General features: G+C 46.4%; 1 protein-coding gene and 1 long non-coding RNA gene across 3 annotated transcripts in view; one reads left to right on the forward strand and one right to left on the reverse strand.

Annotated features, from left to right (window-relative positions):
- The window catches only part of LOC149982603 (uncharacterized), a 179,789-nt gene that overhangs the window by 114,106 nt on the left and 45,235 nt on the right, over nucleotides 1-20,448 (forward strand). The window lies entirely within an intron of this gene.
- Nucleotides 1-20,448, reverse strand: part of LOC110528991 (SLIT-ROBO Rho GTPase-activating protein 3) — a 120,619-nt gene that overhangs the window by 23,926 nt on the left and 76,245 nt on the right. The window contains exons 6-13 of one of the 2 annotated variants that reach the window (XM_036983710.2): nucleotides 20,324-20,448; nucleotides 14,618-14,839; nucleotides 14,312-14,413; nucleotides 12,961-13,158; nucleotides 11,823-11,907; nucleotides 6,629-6,656; nucleotides 2,115-2,145; nucleotides 1,541-1,601 (exon numbers count right to left, since the gene is read on the reverse strand). The exon at nucleotides 20,324-20,448 is cut by the window's right edge and continues 4 nt beyond it. In XM_036983710.2, coding sequence (XP_036839605.2) covers nucleotides 1,541-1,601; nucleotides 2,115-2,145; nucleotides 6,629-6,656; nucleotides 11,823-11,907; nucleotides 12,961-13,158; nucleotides 14,312-14,413; nucleotides 14,618-14,839; nucleotides 20,324-20,448 — 852 coding nt within the window. Of the gene's footprint in view, nucleotides 1-1,540; nucleotides 1,602-2,114; nucleotides 2,146-2,652; nucleotides 2,756-6,628; nucleotides 6,657-11,822; nucleotides 11,908-12,960; nucleotides 13,159-14,311; nucleotides 14,414-14,617; nucleotides 14,840-20,323 lie in introns of both variants that reach the window. The other variant, XM_036983709.2, reaches the window with a different exon arrangement.

Below are 20,448 nucleotides of genomic sequence, written 5' to 3' on the forward strand. Positions count from 1 at the left end.
TATGGAATCATGTAGTAACCAAAAATGTGTTAAAGAAATCAAAATATATTTTAGATTCTTCAAAGTAGGCACCCTTTGCCTTGATGACAGCTTTGCCCACTCTTGGCATTCTCTCAACCAGCTTCACCTGGAATGCTTTTCCAACAGTCTTGAAGAAGTTCCCATATATGCTGAGCACTTGTTGGCTGCTTTTCCTTTACTCTGCGGTCCAACTCATCCCAAACCATCTCAATTGGGTTGAGGTCGGGTGATTGTGGAGGCCAGGTCATCTGATGCAACACTCCATCACCAAATAGCCCTTACACAGCCTGGAGGTGTGTTTTGGGTCATTGTCCTGTTGAAAAACAAATGATAGCCCCACTAAGCGCAAACCACATGGGATGGCGTATCGCTGCAGAATACTGTGGTAGCCATGCTGGTTAAGTGTGCTTTGAATTCTAAATAAATCACAGTGTCACTAGCAAAGCACCCCCACACCATCCCACCTCCTCCCCCATGGTCCATGGTGGGAACCACACATATGGAGATCATCCGTTCACCTACTTCGCGGCTCACAAAGACAGAGCTTGGAACCAAAAATCTCAAATTTGGACTCATCAGACCAAAGGACAGATTTCCACCTGTCTAATTAATGTCCATTGCTTATGTTTCTTGGCCCACGCAAGTCTCTTCTTCTTATTGGTGTCCTTTAGTAGTGGTTTCTTTGCAGCAATTCGACCATGAAGGCCTGATTCATGCTGTCTCCTCTGAACAGATGATGTTGAGAGGTGTTTGTTACTTGAACTCTGAAGCATTTATTTGGGCTGCCATCTGAGGCTGGTAACTCTAATGAACTTATCCTGTGCAGTAGAGGTTACTCTGGGTCTTCCTTTCCGGTGGCGGTCCTCATGAGAGCCAGTTTCATCATAGCCTCTTGATGGTTTTTCAACTGCACTTGAAGAAACTTTCAAACTTGAAATTTTCCAGATTGACTGACCTTCATGTCTTGAAGTAATTATAGACTGTCATTTCGCTTTGCTTACTTGAGCGGTTCTTGACATAATGTGGTCTTTTACCAAAAAGGGCTATCTTCTGTATACCACCCTTACCTGTGTCACAACACAACTGATTGTCTCAAACGTATTAAGGAGGAAAAAATTCCACAAATTAACTTTTAACAAGGCACACTTGTTAATTGAAATGCATTCCAGGTGACTACCTCGTAGTACTTGGAAAATCTCAAATATAAAAAATATTTTTATATGTTTAACACTTTTTTGGTTACTACATGATTCCATATGTGCCATTTCCTAGTTGTGATGTCTTCACTATTAGTATACAATGTAGAAAGTAGTAAAAAATACAGAAAAACTCTGGAATGACTAGGAGTGTCCAAACTTTTGACTGGCACTGTATGTCTCAAGACCTGGAGATGTTTTAGTGACTGTATTACCTCTACCCAGAGGATATATCATGTGTTATGTTCACAGTGGAGTTCATAGCTTTCTGAATACCCTTCTATACAGTCAATACAGTAAAGGTGTCATTTTAGTAGACTTACCATACAAATTGATGTGTCGAATACAGCTCTCAACCACAAGAGGAATAGGTTGACCAGAATCCTGAGAGCAAATCATGGCAATAGTGAGAGCAAAGCATGGATGACTGACACTAATACAGTGACAAGAAAATTATTAACCACAAATACTAGACTGTCCATATTGATAGATTCTGTTGTTTATGTAAAACAACATACATTTCAGCATACTGTGTATTCTATTAATTTAGAGCACAGAGTATTCTAGGCCTGCCCTGCCCCCTGGCATAAGGAAATAAATGCCTCTTCTTGATGGCTTCATAAACAGCAGTGTCCACCAACATTCATATGAGCACCATTAAAGTGACAGATATAAACCATTGCTATTCACAGCCCCTCATTATAGCAAGCAAACAGTCATGAAACAAGTGGAGTAGCAGTGACATGCTATTGGAGCTCATTAGTACGACTGCGTGTGGAGGAGAAGGCAGAAATCAGCATGTAGAACTATTAGTGTAATAGTTTTCAGGTGGACCCACTCTACAGCACCGTGCCACGCGCCCTACCTCCCATCCTACCACCCCCCCACTGATAGTACCTGGTTGCGGGTACGGGCATTCCGTCTTCCCCTGGGGCAGAAAGTAGCGCAGCAAGGAGGTGCAGAGGGAAGGAGGCAGAGAGGCAACACAGTTAGAGAAGCACAGATGACAGACAGAGCCCCCCCTGGAGGCCTGGAGGATAAGCACAGGTCAGAGGCCGCTGGGATGGCTTGAGATGCAGTGAGACAGGGTGCAGTGAGGGACAGAACCAACTAGCACAGGGCTCTCTACAGAGCCACTATGGGGACTATGAGACACGGTATCCTCACGTCTGAGGATTAGCCGAGGTTAGAGGCCTGTGCTACTACTACATCTAAAAGGATAGGGAGACACTAATCCTCTTTCACCCTGTCTGTGTGCATCGTCAGAGCCATGGAAGAGAGGAAGAGGAGGTGAAGTTAAAGACAGAGGTTACGGGATGAGGTTGAGCAGTGAGCAGGAAGAGAGAGCAAGGGAGAGAGAGGAGGACCCTAGCTGCCCTCTCTTTCCAGCCCCACAGAGGGCACTAATTCACACACCCTAGCCATGGGCGGGTACCTTGATGAAGGTCTCCATATTGCCGTTAAACAGTTTATGGTTATAGATGGAGCGCGGCCTAGGCTTCCGCATTTTCTGTGGTTTAGGGGGTAGAGTGGGGGGCCTGGGGAGATGACGGGTGAGGAAGGGAACAAAAACACCATATGCTGTGAAACAGTTGAACGAACACGCAAGGCTAAAATGCAGATATACAAACATCTCTCAATAGTCCTGACTTCCACCTTCCCAAATATCCCCATCTGCTCTATTTTATTTTATGTGTGTAAGCAGGAGGAAGTGATCCATATCCAGATGTTGAAAATTCTACCAAAATTAGACGTTTTTTCACTTACTGGTGTGTGTTATTTAAACCTGATGGCTCTGCCCTGTAATTAACCCTTAGGCAGCGCTAGGCTTGGCTGCTGGGAGTGTTGGGTCCCTGAGTGTCTCGGAGGCTGGGGGCTTGGGGCCACTTCATAAAACCCACTCTGACTGACTTATTGAAAACATGAGAGGTTAATGATTCCTAATATTTAGCTGAATGTAAAAATTATTAATCAGAGCTTATAAAATCAAGCACACCTGCTGATAGTTCAGGTTATCCCTGACATATACACTGAGTGTACAAAACATTAGGAACACCTTCCTAATATTTATTGCACCCCCTCTTTTTCCCTCAGAACAGCCTCAAGTCGTTGGGGAATGGACTCTACAAGGTGTCAAAAGCGTTCCACAGGGATGCTGGCCCATGTTGACTACAATGCTTCCCACAGTTGTGCGAAGTTGGCTGGATGTCCTTTGGGTGGTGGACCATTCTTGATACACACAGGAAACTAAAGCGTGAGAAACCCTGCAGCGTTGCAGTTCTTGACACAAACCGGTGGGCCTGGCACCTACTACCATACCCTGTTCAAAGGCACTTAAATACTTTGTCTTGCCCATTCACCCTCTGAATGGCACACATACACAACCAATGTCTCAATGCTTAAAAATCCTTCTTTGTCACAACGAGGAGACCAAGGCGCAGCGTGAGATGAATACATTATTTTAATGAATAAAGAACACAGAACAAACTATACAAAACGACCATGACGCTATAAACACGAGTGCTGACATGCAACTACACATAGACAATAACCCACAAAAACCAAAATGGAAAATGGCAACCTAAATAGGATCCCCAATCGGAGACAACGATAAACAGCTGTCTCTGATTGGGAACCAATTCAGGCCACCATAGACCTACATATACCTAGACATACTAAAACCCCATAGATATACAAAAACCCTAGACAGGACAAAAACACCTAGACAGGACAAAAACACCTAGACAATACAAAAACTAAACCAACCACCCTCATCACACCCTGACCTAACCAAAATAATAAAGAAAACAAAGATAACTAAGGTCAGGGCGTGACACTTTAACCTGTCTCCTCCCCTTCATCTACACTGACTGAAGTGAATTTATCAGGTCATATCAATAAGGGATCATAGCTTTCACCTGGATTAACCAGGTCAGTCTATGTCATGGAAAGAGCAGGTGTTCCTAATGGTTTGTACACTCAGTACAGTGTGGTTAGCAGACCGGTGGTACTTCGGCAAGGCCGGTCATGGACAGGGCAAACTAAAGTTTGCCTGGCTATCCAGACTCCTTGCTCTGGCCAAACGCTACGCTACGCCCACGGACGTTAGTTTATTCTCCACAATGAGTCTGGATCTGAGTACCTCCCTGACCCTTCACCGAATGCAAACACATTTGGGACCGTCTGATTGGTCCAGAACCGATGGGTTAGGTCAAGGCCAGAAAACATGTGGGTGAAGCGGCGGTGACTGGCATTGATGCTCTGATTGGCTAGAGACGATCCAATCGCTGATTAATTTGTTTTGTACGATCTCAGACTAAAGATTGTAGCAAACGACAGAGCAGTGGAGGAGTCATCAGGCTCAACCAAAGTAGCATTCCTAAAATATATTTAAGTCTTATCCAAAATTATAATAATATGACAAAACATTAAAATACACCTACGAATTTACTTCAATAATATCACACACACACACATACACACTAACAGCACACACACTAACAGCACACACACTAACAGCATGCCTGCTCCAACTGCACTGCGGTCCTGGAGCCCTTCCCAGAGACAGAGAGCAGTGACACACAGCCCTGTCCGCTCTGCCATCCAGCCGGAACTCTAAACACAGCCTCAACCATTCTGCTCATTGTGGCTTTGCATCACATGATGCTTAGGTTTGTATTAACTCCTGGCAATAAGGTAAATGGAGCCGAAAATAATGGTTGTATGTGAACAAGATGCTCTGAGAACTACATCCTGTATGACCTGCAGTAGCTTGTTCCTTTGTTTTGATTAATTTCACCTTTATTTAACCAGGGAAGACAGTTGAGAACAAGTTCTCCTTTACAACTGCGACCTGGCCAAGATAAAGCAAAGCAGTGCGACACAAACAACAACACAGTTACACATGGGATAAACAAAAGTACAGTCAATAACACAACAGAAAAATCTATATACAGGGTGTGCAAATGTAGTAAGATTAGGGAGGTAAGGCAATAAATAGGCCATTGTGGCAAAATAATTACAATTTAGCATTAACACTGGAGTGATAGATGTGCAGAAGATGAATGTGCAAGTAGAGATACTGGGGTGCAAAGGAGCAAAATAAATAAATAACAATATGGGGATGAGGTAGTTGGGTGGGCTATTTACAGATGGGTTATGTACAGGTGCAATGATCGGTAAGCTGCTCTGACAGCTGATGCTTAAAGTTAGTGAGGGAGATGTAAGACTCCAGCTTTAGTGATTTCCGTTCCAGTCATTGGCAGCAGAGAACTGGACGGAAAGGCAACCAAAGGAGGAGTTGGCTTTGTGCTGCGGGTGGGTGCTGCTATGGTGACCAGTGAGTTGAGATAAGGCGGGGCTTTACCTAGCGAAGACTTATAGATGACCTGGAGCCAGTTGCCTTGGCGACTAATATGAAGCGAAGGCCAGCCAACGAGAGCATACAGGTCGCAGTGGTGGGTGGTATATGGGGCTTTGGTGACAAAACGGATGGCACTGTGATAGACTGCATACAATTTGCTGAGTAGAGTGTTGAAGGCTATTTTGTAAATGACATCGCCGAAGTCGAGGATCGGTAGGATGGTCAGTTTTACGAGGGTATGTTTGGCAGCATGAGTGAAGGATGCTTTGTTGCGAAATAGGAAGCCAATTTTATATTTAATTTTGGATTGGAGATGTTTAATGTGAGTCTGGAAGGAGAGTTTACAGTCTAACCAGACACCTAGGTTTTTATAGATGTCCACATATTCTAAGCCATAACCGTCCAGAGTAGTGATGCTAGACGGGCTGGCGCGTGCGAGCAGCGATCGGTTGACGAGCATGCATATAGTTTTACTTGCATTTAAGATAATTTGGGGTCCACGGAATGAGTGTTGTATGGCTTTGAAGTTTGTCTGGAGGTTTGTTAACACAGTGTCCAAAGAAGGGCCAGAAGTATACAGAATGGTGTCGTAGAGGTGGATCAGAGAATAACCAGCAGCAAGAGCGACATCATTGATGTGTACAGAGAAAAGAGTCGGCCCGAGAATTGAACCCTGTGGCACCCCCACAGAGACTGCGAGAGGTCCGGACAACAGGCCCTCCAATTTGACACACTAAACTCTATCTGAGAAGTATCAGACACCCACTGACCTTAACCCAATAACCTTAAATATGCACCACGATCTTTGGAAACATACATAGATGTAGGTTATCATTCATTAGGGACTTTATTTATTTGGCTGAAGACTTGATAGTGTAGGACTTTGTATATTTTACAGTTACATTTTTATAATCATCATACAATAATCATTATTACTCTACCCAATGACTGTGCATGTTAAATCCAATTTCTATAAGTTCAGTTGAAAAGGCGTCTTGGAACAAAGGCAGTGGATTTGAAATGGTTTAGTTATCTTAAGACATCTTACCTCGTAGTCCCACATTCAGCCCTTTCTCCTGCAAACACAGAAGAGAGAAATGTCATTAAGAATATGATTGCATGGTATGCACGGTGCGCAGGCTAACTCCTGCTCCTCTACCAGGGCTCAGTGAAGGATTTCATGGGAATAGTCAACGCTATTGAGGGAAAACTGAATGGTCTAGCAACAACAGCATCCCTGAGACAAAGGCATTGAGCTGTCGCCGTAGAAACCTCAGAGAGGACTCTGTGGGGTGCAGGCCCACTGCCCTAGGGAAGAAAAGGGCTCTGGGTGGGAGGTGGAAGACTGGGGGTACAGGGGGGGTCATCTCACACTGGTGACACTGTTTAATGTCAGTGCCAGCTCACTGAGCCCTTTGTCCCAAAGCCCTGTGCATGTCTCAGCACACAAAGAGACACATGTGCACGCACAAGCACCAAACGCAAATATTAAAATAGTTTCACTTTCTTTCAAACTTTCACCAAAAAACACACACACAGACAGCACCTCTCTCTCTCACACACACACACACACACACACACACACAGACAGCACCTCTCTCTCTCTCACACACACACACACACACACACACACACCCTGACCTTAGAAATCCTTTTTATTCTCTATTTTGGTTAGGTCGGGGTGTGACTAGGGTGGGTCGTCTAGTTTTTTCATTTCTATGTTGGCCTGGAATGGTTCCCAATCAGAGGCAGCTGTCTATCGTTGTCTCTGATTGGGGATCATATTTAGGCAGCCTTTTCACACTGGGTTTTTGTGGGATCTTGTCTATGTCTAGTTGCCTGCGAGCACTACATTCGTTTCACGGTTTGTTTTGAGCGTTATTGTTTTCTGTGAGTTTCATCCAATAAGCATGTGGAACTCTATGCACGCTGTGCTTTGGTCCATTAATTCAACCAACAATTGTGACACACACACACACACACACAATAAACATTTTCTAATCACAGGTAAACACAAGACATTGAGTGTAGGTTTGGCAGTGAAGAAGTCCGTTAGTTGTTATGACTGTAATCCGTATCCATCAGAAGGGTTCTCCCACTAACCACAGCTCTAACTGCTGCATCTATGAACTCATTTCAAAGCCAATAGTTAATCAAAGGTTTATTAGCTAGGGTAGAGAAAAGCCCTTTGTCTTTTATATAGAATCCATTGAGCAATGAATGAGAGACAATAGTGATGACTGACCCATTTCTCTATACATAATGTTGGCAGTACAGATGCCCTATCTTAATCATAATGTTATGTTGATTTGTCCTGCCATCCAGGTCTCCAGTTGGTCATGTTGTACATATGTACAGTGCCTTGCGAAAGTATTCGGCCCCCTTGAACTTTGCGACCTTTTGCCACATTTCAGGCTTCAAACATAAAGATATAAAACTGTATTTTTTTGTGAAGAATCAACAACAAGTGGGACACAATCATGAAGTGGAACGACATTTATTGGATATTTCAAACTTTTTTAACAAATCAAAAACTGAAAAATTGGGCGTGCAAAATTATTCAGCCCCTTTACTTTCAGTGCAGCAAACTCTCTCCAGAAGTTCAGTGAGGATCTCTGAATGATCCAATGTTGACCTAAATGACTAATGATGATAAATATAATCCACCTGTGTGTAATCAAGTCTCCGTATAAATGCACCTGCACTGTGATAGTCTCAGAGGTCCGTTAAAAGCGCAGAGCGCATCATGAAGAACAAGGAACACACCAGGCAGGTCCGAGATACTGTTGTGAAGAAGTTTAAAGCCGGATTTGGATACAAAAAGATTTCCCAAGCTTTAAACATCCCAAGGAGCACTGTGCTAGCGATAATATTGAAATGGAAGGAGTATCAGACCACTGCAAATCTACCAAGACCTGGCCGTCCCTCTAAACTTTCAGCTCATACAAGGAGAAGACTGATCAGAGGTGCAGCCAAGAGGCCCATGATCACTCTGGATGAACTGCAGAGATCTACAGCTGAGGTGGGAGACTCTGTCCATAGGACAACAATCAGTCGTATATTGCACAAATCTGGCCTTTATGGAAGAGTGGCAAGAAGAAAGCCATTTCTTAAAGATATCCATAAAAAGTGTTGTTTAAAGTTTGCCACAAGCCACCTGGGAGACACACCAAACATGTGGAAGAAGGTGCTCTGGTCAGATGAAACCAAAATGGAACTTTTTGGCAACAATGCAAAACGTTATGTTTGGCGTAAAAGCAACACAGCTGAACACACCATCCCCACTGTCAAACATGGTGGTGGCAGCATCATGGTTTGGGCCTGCTTTTCTTCAGCAGGGACAGGGAAGATGGTTAAAATTGATGGGAAGATGGATGGAGCCAAATACAGGACCATTCTGGAAGAAAACCTGATGGAGTCTGCAAAAGACCTGAGACTGGGACGGAGATTTGTCTTCCAACAAGACAATGATCCAAAACATAAAGCAAAATCTACAATGGAATGGTTCAAAAATAAACATATCCAGGTGTTAGAATGGCCAAGTCAAAGTCCAGACCTGAATCCAATCGAGAATCTGTGGAAAGAACTGAAAACTGCTGTTCACAAATGCTCTCCATCCAACCTCACTGAGCTCGAGCTGTTTTGCAAGGAGGAATGGGAAAAAATGTCAGTCTCTCGATGTGCAAAACTGATAGAGACATACCCCAAGCGACTTACAGCTGTAATCGCAGCAAAAGGTGGCGCTACAAAGTATTAACTTAAGGGGGCTGAATAATTTTGCACGCCCAATTTTTCAGTTTTTGATTTGTTAAAAAAGTTTGAAATATCCAATAAATGTCGTTCCACTTCATGATTGTGTCCCACTTGTTGTTGATTCTTCACAAAAAAATACAGTTTTATATCTTTATGTTTGAAGCCTGAAATGTGGCAAAAGGTCGCAAAGTTCAAGGGGGCCGAATATTTTCGCAAGGCACTGTATATATAAGATGTTCTTTACGCAATCCAAAAAACGTCCATTATAAATCGCAATCTGGGTCAGGTGAGCATGATTTGAAAGCTTGTTCTATTTCCAACATGACTAGCGAAGTTAGAAAACATGATCTTACAGTGTTCGGCTTCACAAGGCAGTTCAGAGAAACAGATGGTAATGTTGGTGGGTATAGAAAGGAGTCATGAGTGCATTCAGGTTTGTGTGCTGCAGCAGATTCTCTTCAAGAATAAATAAAAATGAGCTCATTCTGTTCAGAACAACCCAGGGTATGACGACATGTCATCTTGTAATTGTACATCAAACTTAGTGATCAGAAACGTTGACCCTGTATAGGACATGAGTTTTATGATTGGCCCAGCGTCATCCGGGTTAGGGGAGGGTTTGCCCGGGGGGGCTTTACAAGTAGGCCGTCGTTGTAAATAAGAATTTGTTCTTAACGGCTGACTTGCCTAGTTGAATAAACGTTGAATAAAATGTTGAATTAAAATACATTGGGAAATGTAAAGTGCACATTTGTGTTTGGCTTGCTTTACTACATCAAAGTGGTATTTATTATAATCCTCAACATCTCTTCTTTTAAAATATATCATCTTAATTTATAGCATTTCCCTCACTCTAACAACAAAAAAAATGTAAAAAGTAGCCCAATTACCAGGAGAGATTGGGGCAGCTTCTTGTCGCGCGTGGTGTTCAGAACAGCTGTCAGTCAAAACCCATACAATGCTGTGAAGCGCAGTCAGAGCTCTGACATCATGTATAGCATTCAAATTTAGGCGCTTAATAGTGCCCAAATCTGCCATTTTCAACCCGTATGTGGGTATGATTGTAAAGGGTTTCATCGTAACGACAAGAATACAGCAGTAATTGGTGACTGAAGCACTTTTGTTCAATGAGCCAAATGCTTTATGTAAAAGATGTAAAGTTGAGGTCTCAATATTCTAAACCTACATTTCAAATACAGTACCATAATCTAACAATAGGCAATGAATCATTATGATGGTGTATTTGTATGACTAGCTGGAGATATTCATGGTGAACCTCTCTAAACTATCTAATACAGAAGATCTGTGATTTCCGCTCAGAATCCAGGAGGGAACAGTAGCTATCCCAGTCACATTGACTAGTTTTCATGTTGACATAGTGCTGTAGGAACCTATACAGCGAGGTCTGATGTGTGCACCATGTGGTATTCTCCAATAACACATTCACGCATGTACACACACACACACACACACACACACACACACACACACACACACACACACACACACACACACACACACACACACACACACACACTTAATGAGCAGGCTAGATTGATCACCTGAATAATTAAACATTGTTGGTATGTCCCTACACAGACAGCAGCACTGGGCCACGATCACACAAACAAACAAGCTGTGGGCTATGTTCACATGAAAACACATTCAAGCAGTCTGAGCAATAAGTTTGAGGTATCAGTTCATAGAGATCTGAAGATGACAGAGGAACATTAGGGATGCCTAGACTGACAAGACAAATCCATGTCGACCAAGTTTGTGCACTGTATGTGAGTATGGTGTGAAATTGTGTGTGTGTGTGCGTGCATGGCCTCAGCTGGTTGTGCCTGCTGTCCCTCTCTACTAGGTGAACCACTGGTGCAGTAGCAGCTGCTGAGATGGTGCTGCTGGGACATCCTGACTGATTGGGCGTAAACTACTCACGGCTGAGGTGACAAAGGACCTCCTGGGAGGGGCCTCTGCGAGAAGGGCGGGGGTTTATATTACCCATACTCCTCCAGGATCCTCCTAGAGGCTACAACATACAGGAACCAACCAGTGCAATGTCTCACTCGTGCAAATGAGAAGAGAGGAGTGGGGATCGATGGTGCTTTAGTGTTTTCTTGTGATTCCTTTGATGCAACTCGCCTTTGAATTTGAACTTAATTCCTCTTCCCTAGTTCCCTTCTGCCCCTTGAGAATAAACAAGTTCATGTGGTCTCCTCCCGCTTCCTCTGCCTGGTTCAGATTTGCTCATTAGATAAGAGCTCCACAACACTACTGGGCCTGATGGCGGCCATTTTACAGACCCATCACCTATCACATAGGGATTTCTGGCTCATACTGAGCTAGGCGTTAACACGCAAGGCCTGGCGCCTGCCATTAACATCACTGTGACCAGAAGGAAGTAGGAGCATTAAGAGAAGGGGTGTCAAACTAACATTGATTTAAATAGATATGATGTCATTGGTGGAGAGACCGAGGGGCCTTACCTTCTCCCAGTGTCTGCTTCAGGAGGTCATGCTTGGCCTGCAGTTTAATGATGAGGTTGCTGCCATTCAGGAACTCCTTAAATTTCTGTGAACCCAAACAGACCAGATGAAGGCGTCAGTGAGTGAACAGCGCTAATGGGATGTGACTGGAACAGGCCGAGACGCCTGCCATCCACCACAGAGGCCAGAGAACACATTCAGTCAGTTTCACTCTGTACGGAACAAACTCAATCTGTTCCAGGGATAATTGGATTTCCATGTGATTTCCAAAGCATGGGGCTTGTCATATGTGTTTTATAGAATAGTGTGATGGCTGATGGCTTGATGTTGATGTGCAGTACTGTACACTGCAGTGGCTATGGCAGTACAGCCAGGTATGTTACTTAACTGTGAAACAGATTTAACAGGCAGTTGTCCTGAGGCATGGCTGCATATCTCAGGGCAGAACAGGCAGGTATGAAGGCTATCTATAACAGGCAGGTATGAAGGCTATCTATAACAGGCAGGTATGAAGGCTATCTATAACAGGCAGGTATGACGGCTATGTATAACAGGCAGGTATGACGGCTATCTATAACAGGCAGGTATGACGGCTATCTATAACAGGCAGGTATGAAGGCTATGTATAACAGGCAGGTATGAAGGCTATGTATAACAGGCAGGTATGAAGGCTATGTATAACAGGCAGGTATGAAGGTTATGTATAACAGGCAGGTATGAAGGCTATCTATAACAGGCAGGTATGAAGGCTATGTATAACAGGCAGGTATGAAGGCTATGTATAACAGGCAGGTATGAAGGCTATCTATAACAGGCAGGTATGAAGGCTATGTATAACAGGCAGGTATGAAGGCTATGTATAACAGGCAGGTATGAAGGTTATGTATAACAGGCAGGTATGAAGGTTATGTATAACAGGCAGGTATGAAGGCTATGTATAACAGGCAGGTATGAAGGCTATGTATAACAGGCAGGTATGAAGGCTATCTATAACAGGCAGGTATGAAGGCTATGTATAACAGGCAGGTATGAAGGCTATCTATAACAGGCAGGTATGAAGGCTATGTATAACAGGCAGGTATGAAGGCTATGTATAACAGGCAGGTATGAAGGCTATGTATAGCAGGCAGGTACTCACAGTGAAGTAGAAGACCTCTGTCTCCTGCTGATTGGCCCGTCTCTTGGCCACGTTTAGTTTGCTCATGTAGGTCTCAGAGGCAACAGACTTCATGGACTCATTGGAGCGGCTATGTTGGAAGGCATCGGACACATCAAAGTCCTCCACAGTCAGCATGTCCTGCATGGTATGCATGGTGGCGTCCAGTGTCTTCCTCACCTACAGCAAAGGGAACGATTCAACAACTGACACGATGACAGATGAACTAGGATTTCCTACTCAGTCATTTGATCCATGTCCTTCAGAACAACAAGAAAGGGAAGAATTTCAACAACAAAAAATGAAATGGTGACAAACGAAACAGAATTTCCTCCTCAGTCATCTGATCCAGGTCCTTTGTAACATAATAGGCCAGTAAGATTTTTTAAACTTCAGGGTTCCCTACGACATGTGCAAGGTCAAGTGTGAGCGATCACTGGCATATCCCATTTCAAAGACAAATTGACCCTGAATAACAACTGGTACAGGGCTCATTCATAGGCAGTGTACCAGATGACCCACTGGTCAGCCATCCATCAGAATAACAGCAGAATATGAAGAGCGTCTGGTTTGTCTGGATGTAAAAGGGCTGAGGACTCTTTCTCTACAGCGCTGAGATTACCCGCCAGTTATATGAGATGTTATGAGACGGAGGCATAGTCATCAGGGCAGGCTGTAGCTAGCCAGCCAGGGTCATTAGCACCTCCGTTAGCACTTGCATCTACTCAGAGGGTGAGAGGTGTGTTTGTTTGTGTGTGTTTGTGTGTGTGTGTGCGCACTGCCTGCTGCTCCCACTGAGAAGGACCAGTCATCACAACACACAATAGACCATCAACAGTGATGTACTGTATCTACATGGAACATGCACCCATTAGTGTTTTCACACAAGTTAATATCACAAGCTTAATATACTCTCTGCTCCCAAGGAGTGTGTGTGGGCCACTGAAATGAACTTGCGATGAGAGCTGATGGTCTCTAAAGACCGGCTGAGTTTGGGCATGTCAGAGAGAGAGGTGACAGAGGCTACAGAGCAGACTCAGTGGGGGGAAGCAACAGACACACTGGGGGGGGGGGGGGGCGCTATCATGGACTCCAGAGTGGCGCAGCTGTCTAAGGCATTGCATCTCAGTACTAGAGGCATCACTACAGACCCTTGTTTGATTCCAGGCTGTATCACAACCGGCTGTGATTGGGAGTCCTGTAGGGTGCTGCACAATTCGCCCAATGTCGTCCGGGTTAGGGTTTGGCCAAGATAGGCCGTCATTGTAAATAAGAATTTGTTCTTAACTGACTTGCCTAGTTAAATAAAGGTACAATTAAAAAAAGCCTTCACCTCCTCGTTCTCGATCTTGAGCGTGGCCAGGCGGGACTGCAGCTGGTGGTAGCGCATCAGGAGCTCAGTCTGCACAGGCTGCTGGGCACTCACCTGACACACCTGAGAGGACACATAGACAGAGAGGTACGGGCTGGGAAAACTGTCTCACAGGATTGGAAAAAAACATGCTTGCTGCTGGCATGAATGTGGTTTCCATGGTTTAAAAAATGTATTGGTTGTACTTGTAACTTAGATACATTTTGATAAAGATATAGTATGAATCTATAAATGTACCAAATGTATCAGTCATTTAACACCTCTCACCTCGTCCCCCATGTGGGGCAGGTACTCGAAGCGCATGGGAGGGCAGAACACCTGGTTGTGCATGTCCATGATCTTGTGCTTGTCGCTGCGGGAGTCCAGGTTGTCCACGGCGTTCTCCATGATGTCCAGGCCCTCGTGGCGACTAGTCTCCAGGTTGTACTCAGCTGACAGGTAGGTCCTGAAGGTACGTGCCAGGCTGGCATGGTAGCCCAGGTCGCAGCACTGTAGATGCAGTCATTATAGTATAGTATAATACAATAACTAACATAAGAGTAGAATATAATAAAGGAGTTGATCATGACCTGACTGGAAGCATACGCCTAGGGTCCAGAGTTTTCCAGCACAGGTCATGTGTCTAAGAACATACTGGCCCTAATTACGAACAACCTGACAAACCAGTCTGAATCCATGCCCTCATTATACACAAGGCAATGTGATGAACTCAGTCTTTAGCATGCACACAATTTAGTTACACAATTCCGCTCATTTCCTACGAGCATGTTACTAACCTGACCTCCAACATGAACTAAATTCCAAATTAAACACTGTTGGGGGTTAACGGGCAGAAATAGAATAATAGAATACACCAAATTAGAGAAGCAAGTACAGATAATTAGCTCAACCATGGAGCTGCATAAACTAACCTCATTACTATAGCCAAGTGGGTTTCTAAGAGGCTTCGTGGGGCCTGAGTCTGACTGCTTAGTGATTCACTAAACACTCTTTCATAAACACACAGGAAGTTGCGCTCGACTCCAATGATAACCCCCCATATCTGCGGTTGTTTTATAACAGGGTCGGTGTACAATGAGTAAGGATATGGGAGCACAGAGCTCTTTATGGTACAGAGTTGTATTTCAACAGCCACATCCCATAAGAAACACACTGCCTGGCTCTAATGAGTTCCATGCTTTGATTGAATCATGGTCCTATCATGAGTAGACTGTAGCAGGAGTGCTGACAGGCAGAATACTGGTACTGCAGAACTGATGACATTGTTCATTTGCATGCAAAAGACGTCTGTACTTTATTTCCATTTATTCGGGTGGACAGGGCTGACTTGCAGTGTGGATGTCTGTTTTGATGTCTGGCTGCTAGTGACTGTTTCCGTGTGGCATGACAAACAGGCCCTTATCCTCTGCAAAGCTTGTGGCGGCAAAGCACAGCGAGTCATGCTCACAATCCCTTTCCCTGCAGTGGGGCCGGATTTGGGATGACATGGCCCCTTTTGCTTGCCAGACACAAGAAGCAGCTCCAACAAAGTGACCCAGCACAGAGACACAGCCGTCAATCAGAGGTCTCCGTCTGGCAGACCCCTGTGTAGCCTACAGCTCCTGGCGCTCCTTCACACTTCACACAGTTAATGTTTAGAACTGTTTAAAGAGAGAAATCCTGGATGTAATCTCTCTCATTGTCAAAAGTCTGTCTAGCCTCAAGCCTCAGTTAAATTGCATCATATGTTTCTAGGCATACAGTACTTTACATATGCAGGATCTCTGTATCCAACTCCCTGACCTGTTCAGAGTATCAGAAGAGGCCAGGCAGGCCTGGGGCAATACCACAGTAACCACCCAGCATTAGACCAGCAGGGATGTGGGAGAGAGGGGGAACATCTGGTGGTAGAACCACCAGGTAACCCGCGGCTGAATGATCCCTGCCACAACCACCAGGTAACCCGGGGCTGAATGATCCCTGCCACAACCACCAGGTAACCCGGGCTGAATGATCCCTGCCACAACCACCAGGTAACCCGCGGCTGAATGATCCCTGCCACAACCACCAGGTAACCCGGGGCTGAATGATCCCTGCCACAACCACCAGGTAACCCGGGGCTGAATGATCCCTGCCACAACCACCAGGTAACCCGCGGCTGAATGATCCCTGCCACAACCACCAGGTAACCCGGGGCTGAATGATCCCTGCCACAACCACCAGGTAACCCGGGCTGAATGATCCCTGCCACAACCACCAGGTAACCCGGGGCTGAATGATCCCTGACACAACCACCAGGTAACCCGGGGCTGAATGAACCCTGCCACAACCACCAGGTAACCCGGGGCTGAATGAACCCTGCCACAACTACCAGGTAACCCGGGGCTGAATGATCCCTGCCACAACCACCAGGTAACCCGGGGCTGAATGATCCCTGCCACAATTACCAGGTAACCCGGGGCTGAATGATCCCTGCCACAACTACCAGGTAACCCGGGGCTGAATGATCCCTGCCACAACTACTAGGTAACCCGGGGCTGAATGATCCCTGCCACAACCACCAGGTAACCCGGGGCTAAATGATCCCTGCCACAACCACCAGGTAACCCGGGGCTGAATGATCCCTGCCACAACCACCAGGTAACCCGGGGCTGAATGATCCCTGCCACAACCACCAGGTAACCCGGGGCTGAATGATCCCTGCCACAATTACCAGGTAACCCGGGGCTGAATGATCCCTGCCACAACTACCAGGTAACCCGGGGCTGAATGATCCCTGCCACAATTACCAGGTAACCCGGGGCTGAATGATCCCTGCCACAACCACCAGGTAACCCGGGGATGAATGATCCCTGCCACAACCACCAGGTAACCCGGGGCTGAATGATCCCTGCCACAATTACCAGGTAACCCGCGGCTGAATGATCCCTGCCACAACCACCAGGTAACCCGGGGCTGAATGATCCCTGCCACAATTACCAGGTAACCCGGGGTTGAATGATCCCTGCCACAACCACCAGGTAACCCGGGGCTGAATGATCCCTGCCACAACCACCAGGTAACCCGGGGCTGAATGATCCCTGCCACAACTACCAGGTAACCCGGGGCTGAATGATCCCTGCCACAACCACCAGGTAACCTGGGGCTGAATGATCCCTGCCACAACCACCAGGTAACCCGGGGCTGAATGATCCCTGCCACAACCACCAGGTAACCCGGGGCTGAATGATCCCTGCTACAACCACCAGGTAACCCAGGGCTGAATGATCCCTGCCACAACCACCAGGTAACCCGGGGCTGAATGATCCCTGCCACAACTACCAGGTAACCCGGGGCTGAATGATCCCTGCCACAACCACCAGGTAACCCGGGGCTGAATGATCCCTGCCACAACCACCAGGTAACCCGGGGTTGAATGATCCCTGCCACAACCACCAGGTAACCCAGGGCTGAATGATGCCTGCCACAACCACCAGGTAACCCGGGGCTGAATGATCCCTGCCACAACCACCAGGTAACCCGGGGCTGAATGATCCCTGCCACAATTACCAGGTAACCCGGGGCTGAATGATCCCTGCCACAACTACCAGGTAACCCGGGGCTGAATGATCCCTGCCACAATTACCAGGTAATCCGGGGCTGAATGATCCCTGCCACAACCACCAGGTAACCCGGGGATGAATGATCCCTGCCACAACCACCAGGTAACCCGGGGCTGAATGATCCCTGCCACAATTACCAGGTAACCCGCGGCTGAATGATCCCTGCCACAACCACCAGGTAACCCGGGGCTGAATGATCCCTGCCACAATTACCAGGTAACCCGCGGCTGAATGATCCCTGCCACAACCACCAGGTAACCCGGGGCTGAATGATCCCTGCCACAACCACCAGGTAACCCGGGGCTGAATGATCCCTGCCACAACTACCAGGTAACCCGGGGCTGAATGATCCCTGCCACAACCACCAGGTAACCTGGGGCTGAATGATCCCTGCCACAACCACCAGGTAACCCGGGGCTGAATGATCCCTGCCACAACCACCAGGTAACCCGGGGCTGAATGATCCCTGCCACAACCACCAGGTAACCCAGGGCTGAATGATCCCTGCCACAACCACCAGGTAACCCGGGGCTGAATGATCCCTGCCACAACTACCAGGTAACCCGGGGCTGAATGATCCCTGCCACAACCACCAGGTAACCCGGGGCTGAATGATCCCTGCCACAACCACCAGGTAACCCGGGGTTGAATGATCCCTGCCACAACCACCAGGTAACCCGGGGCTGAATGATCCCTGCCACAACCACCAGGTAACCCGGGGCTGAATGAACCCTGCCACAACCACCAGGTAACCCGGGGCTGAATGATCCCTGCCACAACTACCAGGTAACCCGGGGCTGAATGATCCCTGCCACAACCACCAGGTAACCTGGGGCTGAATGATCCCTGCCACAACCACCAGGTAACCCGGGGCTGAATGATCCCTGCCACAACCACCAGGTAACCCGGGGCTGAATGATCCCTGCCACAACCACCAGGTAACCCAGGGCTGAATGATCCCTGCCACAACCACCAGGTAACCTGGGGCTGAATGATCCCTGCCACAACTACCAGGTAACCCGGGGCTGAATGATCCCTGCCACAACCACCAGGTAACCCGGGGCTGAATGATCCCTGCCACAACCACCAGGTAACCCGGGGTTGAATGATCCCTGCCACAACCACCAGGTAACCCAGGGCTGAATGATGCCTGCCACAACCACCAGGTAACCCGGGGCTGAATGATCCCTGCCACAACTACCAGGTAACCCGGGGCTGAATGAACCCTGCCAACCATACTGGCCACATAGCTGCCTGTATACACAGAGCCGGCACCCAGACCCTGGCTAGGGTTTCATTCCTCCAGCCATTAGTGGTCCACAAAGCAAACTCACCCTGTTCACCAACAGTAATCACAGACTTCTCAGGCAGACTTGCTGCTGGGCTGCATTGGCTTTGCATTTTGAATTATGATGGTGGTTCACCTAGGTATGGTCTTTTCTGTCATGTGACTGTGTATTACTCTCTATTTCTATAATCCAATGGATACTCTGGAGGGGAAGTTGCATACAGTTCAACGTAACACATTATTTATTAGAAGTGGACCAAAAGAAGAGGGTGAAAACCCTAGCTGTACTGTAGATTTGAGGAATGAAGTAAAATAAAAGGGAAGTGTTTTGTTTTGAAGTAGGAAGCACATAGGACCAGATTCGTTTCTGTGTGTGTGTGTGTGTGTGTGTGTGTGTGTGTGTGTGTGTGTGTGTCACCCAGAGTCATGTTTCACCATCAGTGTGTTTTGGTTGGCTCCCTGGGAGAGTGTGGTGTGTGACAGTAACAGGGCCACGCTCCGCTCCAAGTCTCTCAGCACAGCTTCCAAAGGGGCCTTAGCCCTGACAGCACTCCAAGCCCTCCCAGATATATGAGGGCATGACAGAGGGAGGAAAGGAGAACAGGGGTAAGAGAGGGAAGACAAGACCAGGAGGAAGGTATTCTGACTGTCAACACTGAACCATTCCCTTGACAGGAAGTCATCATTCATTTTCCAGAAGAATCATAACAATGCCTTTTGGGTGGTAACATATATCAGTTAGATATAGTCATTCAGCCATTCAGTTAGACATACAACGGTACTACTGGAGGGCTTAGAACAAACTATTGTGTTTGAGATTAGGAGACACAAAATGGAGGTAAACTCTTTCTGTGTTTCAAACCAACAGAGGAGCTTGAAGCAATACAGCAAACGGGCTGCGAACCGTGAAACAGATGGTGAGAATATATAGTGTAGCAACGTTAGACCAACAGACCAACGTTACACCAATGTTAGACCAACATTACACCAACCTTAGACCAACGTTAGACCAACGTTAGACCAAGGTTAGACCAACATTAGACCAACATTGGACAATCCCAGCAGTGAGACACAAACCAGCCTGTGTGTCTATCGCATACTTACATCAATCATATCAGAGACATCGTGGATGTAGTATTTCGCCACAACGGCATTCGTTGCTGCCAGGTTCAACAAATAGTCGTTGCGGGCTTTAGTGCACTTCAGCTTGTTTTCGGAGTACTTGGCTT

The sequence above is a fragment of the Oncorhynchus mykiss genome, chromosome 7 (genome assembly GCF_057628025.1).
Source record: "Oncorhynchus mykiss isolate SJ-2025 chromosome 7, ASM5762802v1, whole genome shotgun sequence".
NCBI lineage: Eukaryota > Metazoa > Chordata > Actinopteri > Salmoniformes > Salmonidae > Oncorhynchus > Oncorhynchus mykiss.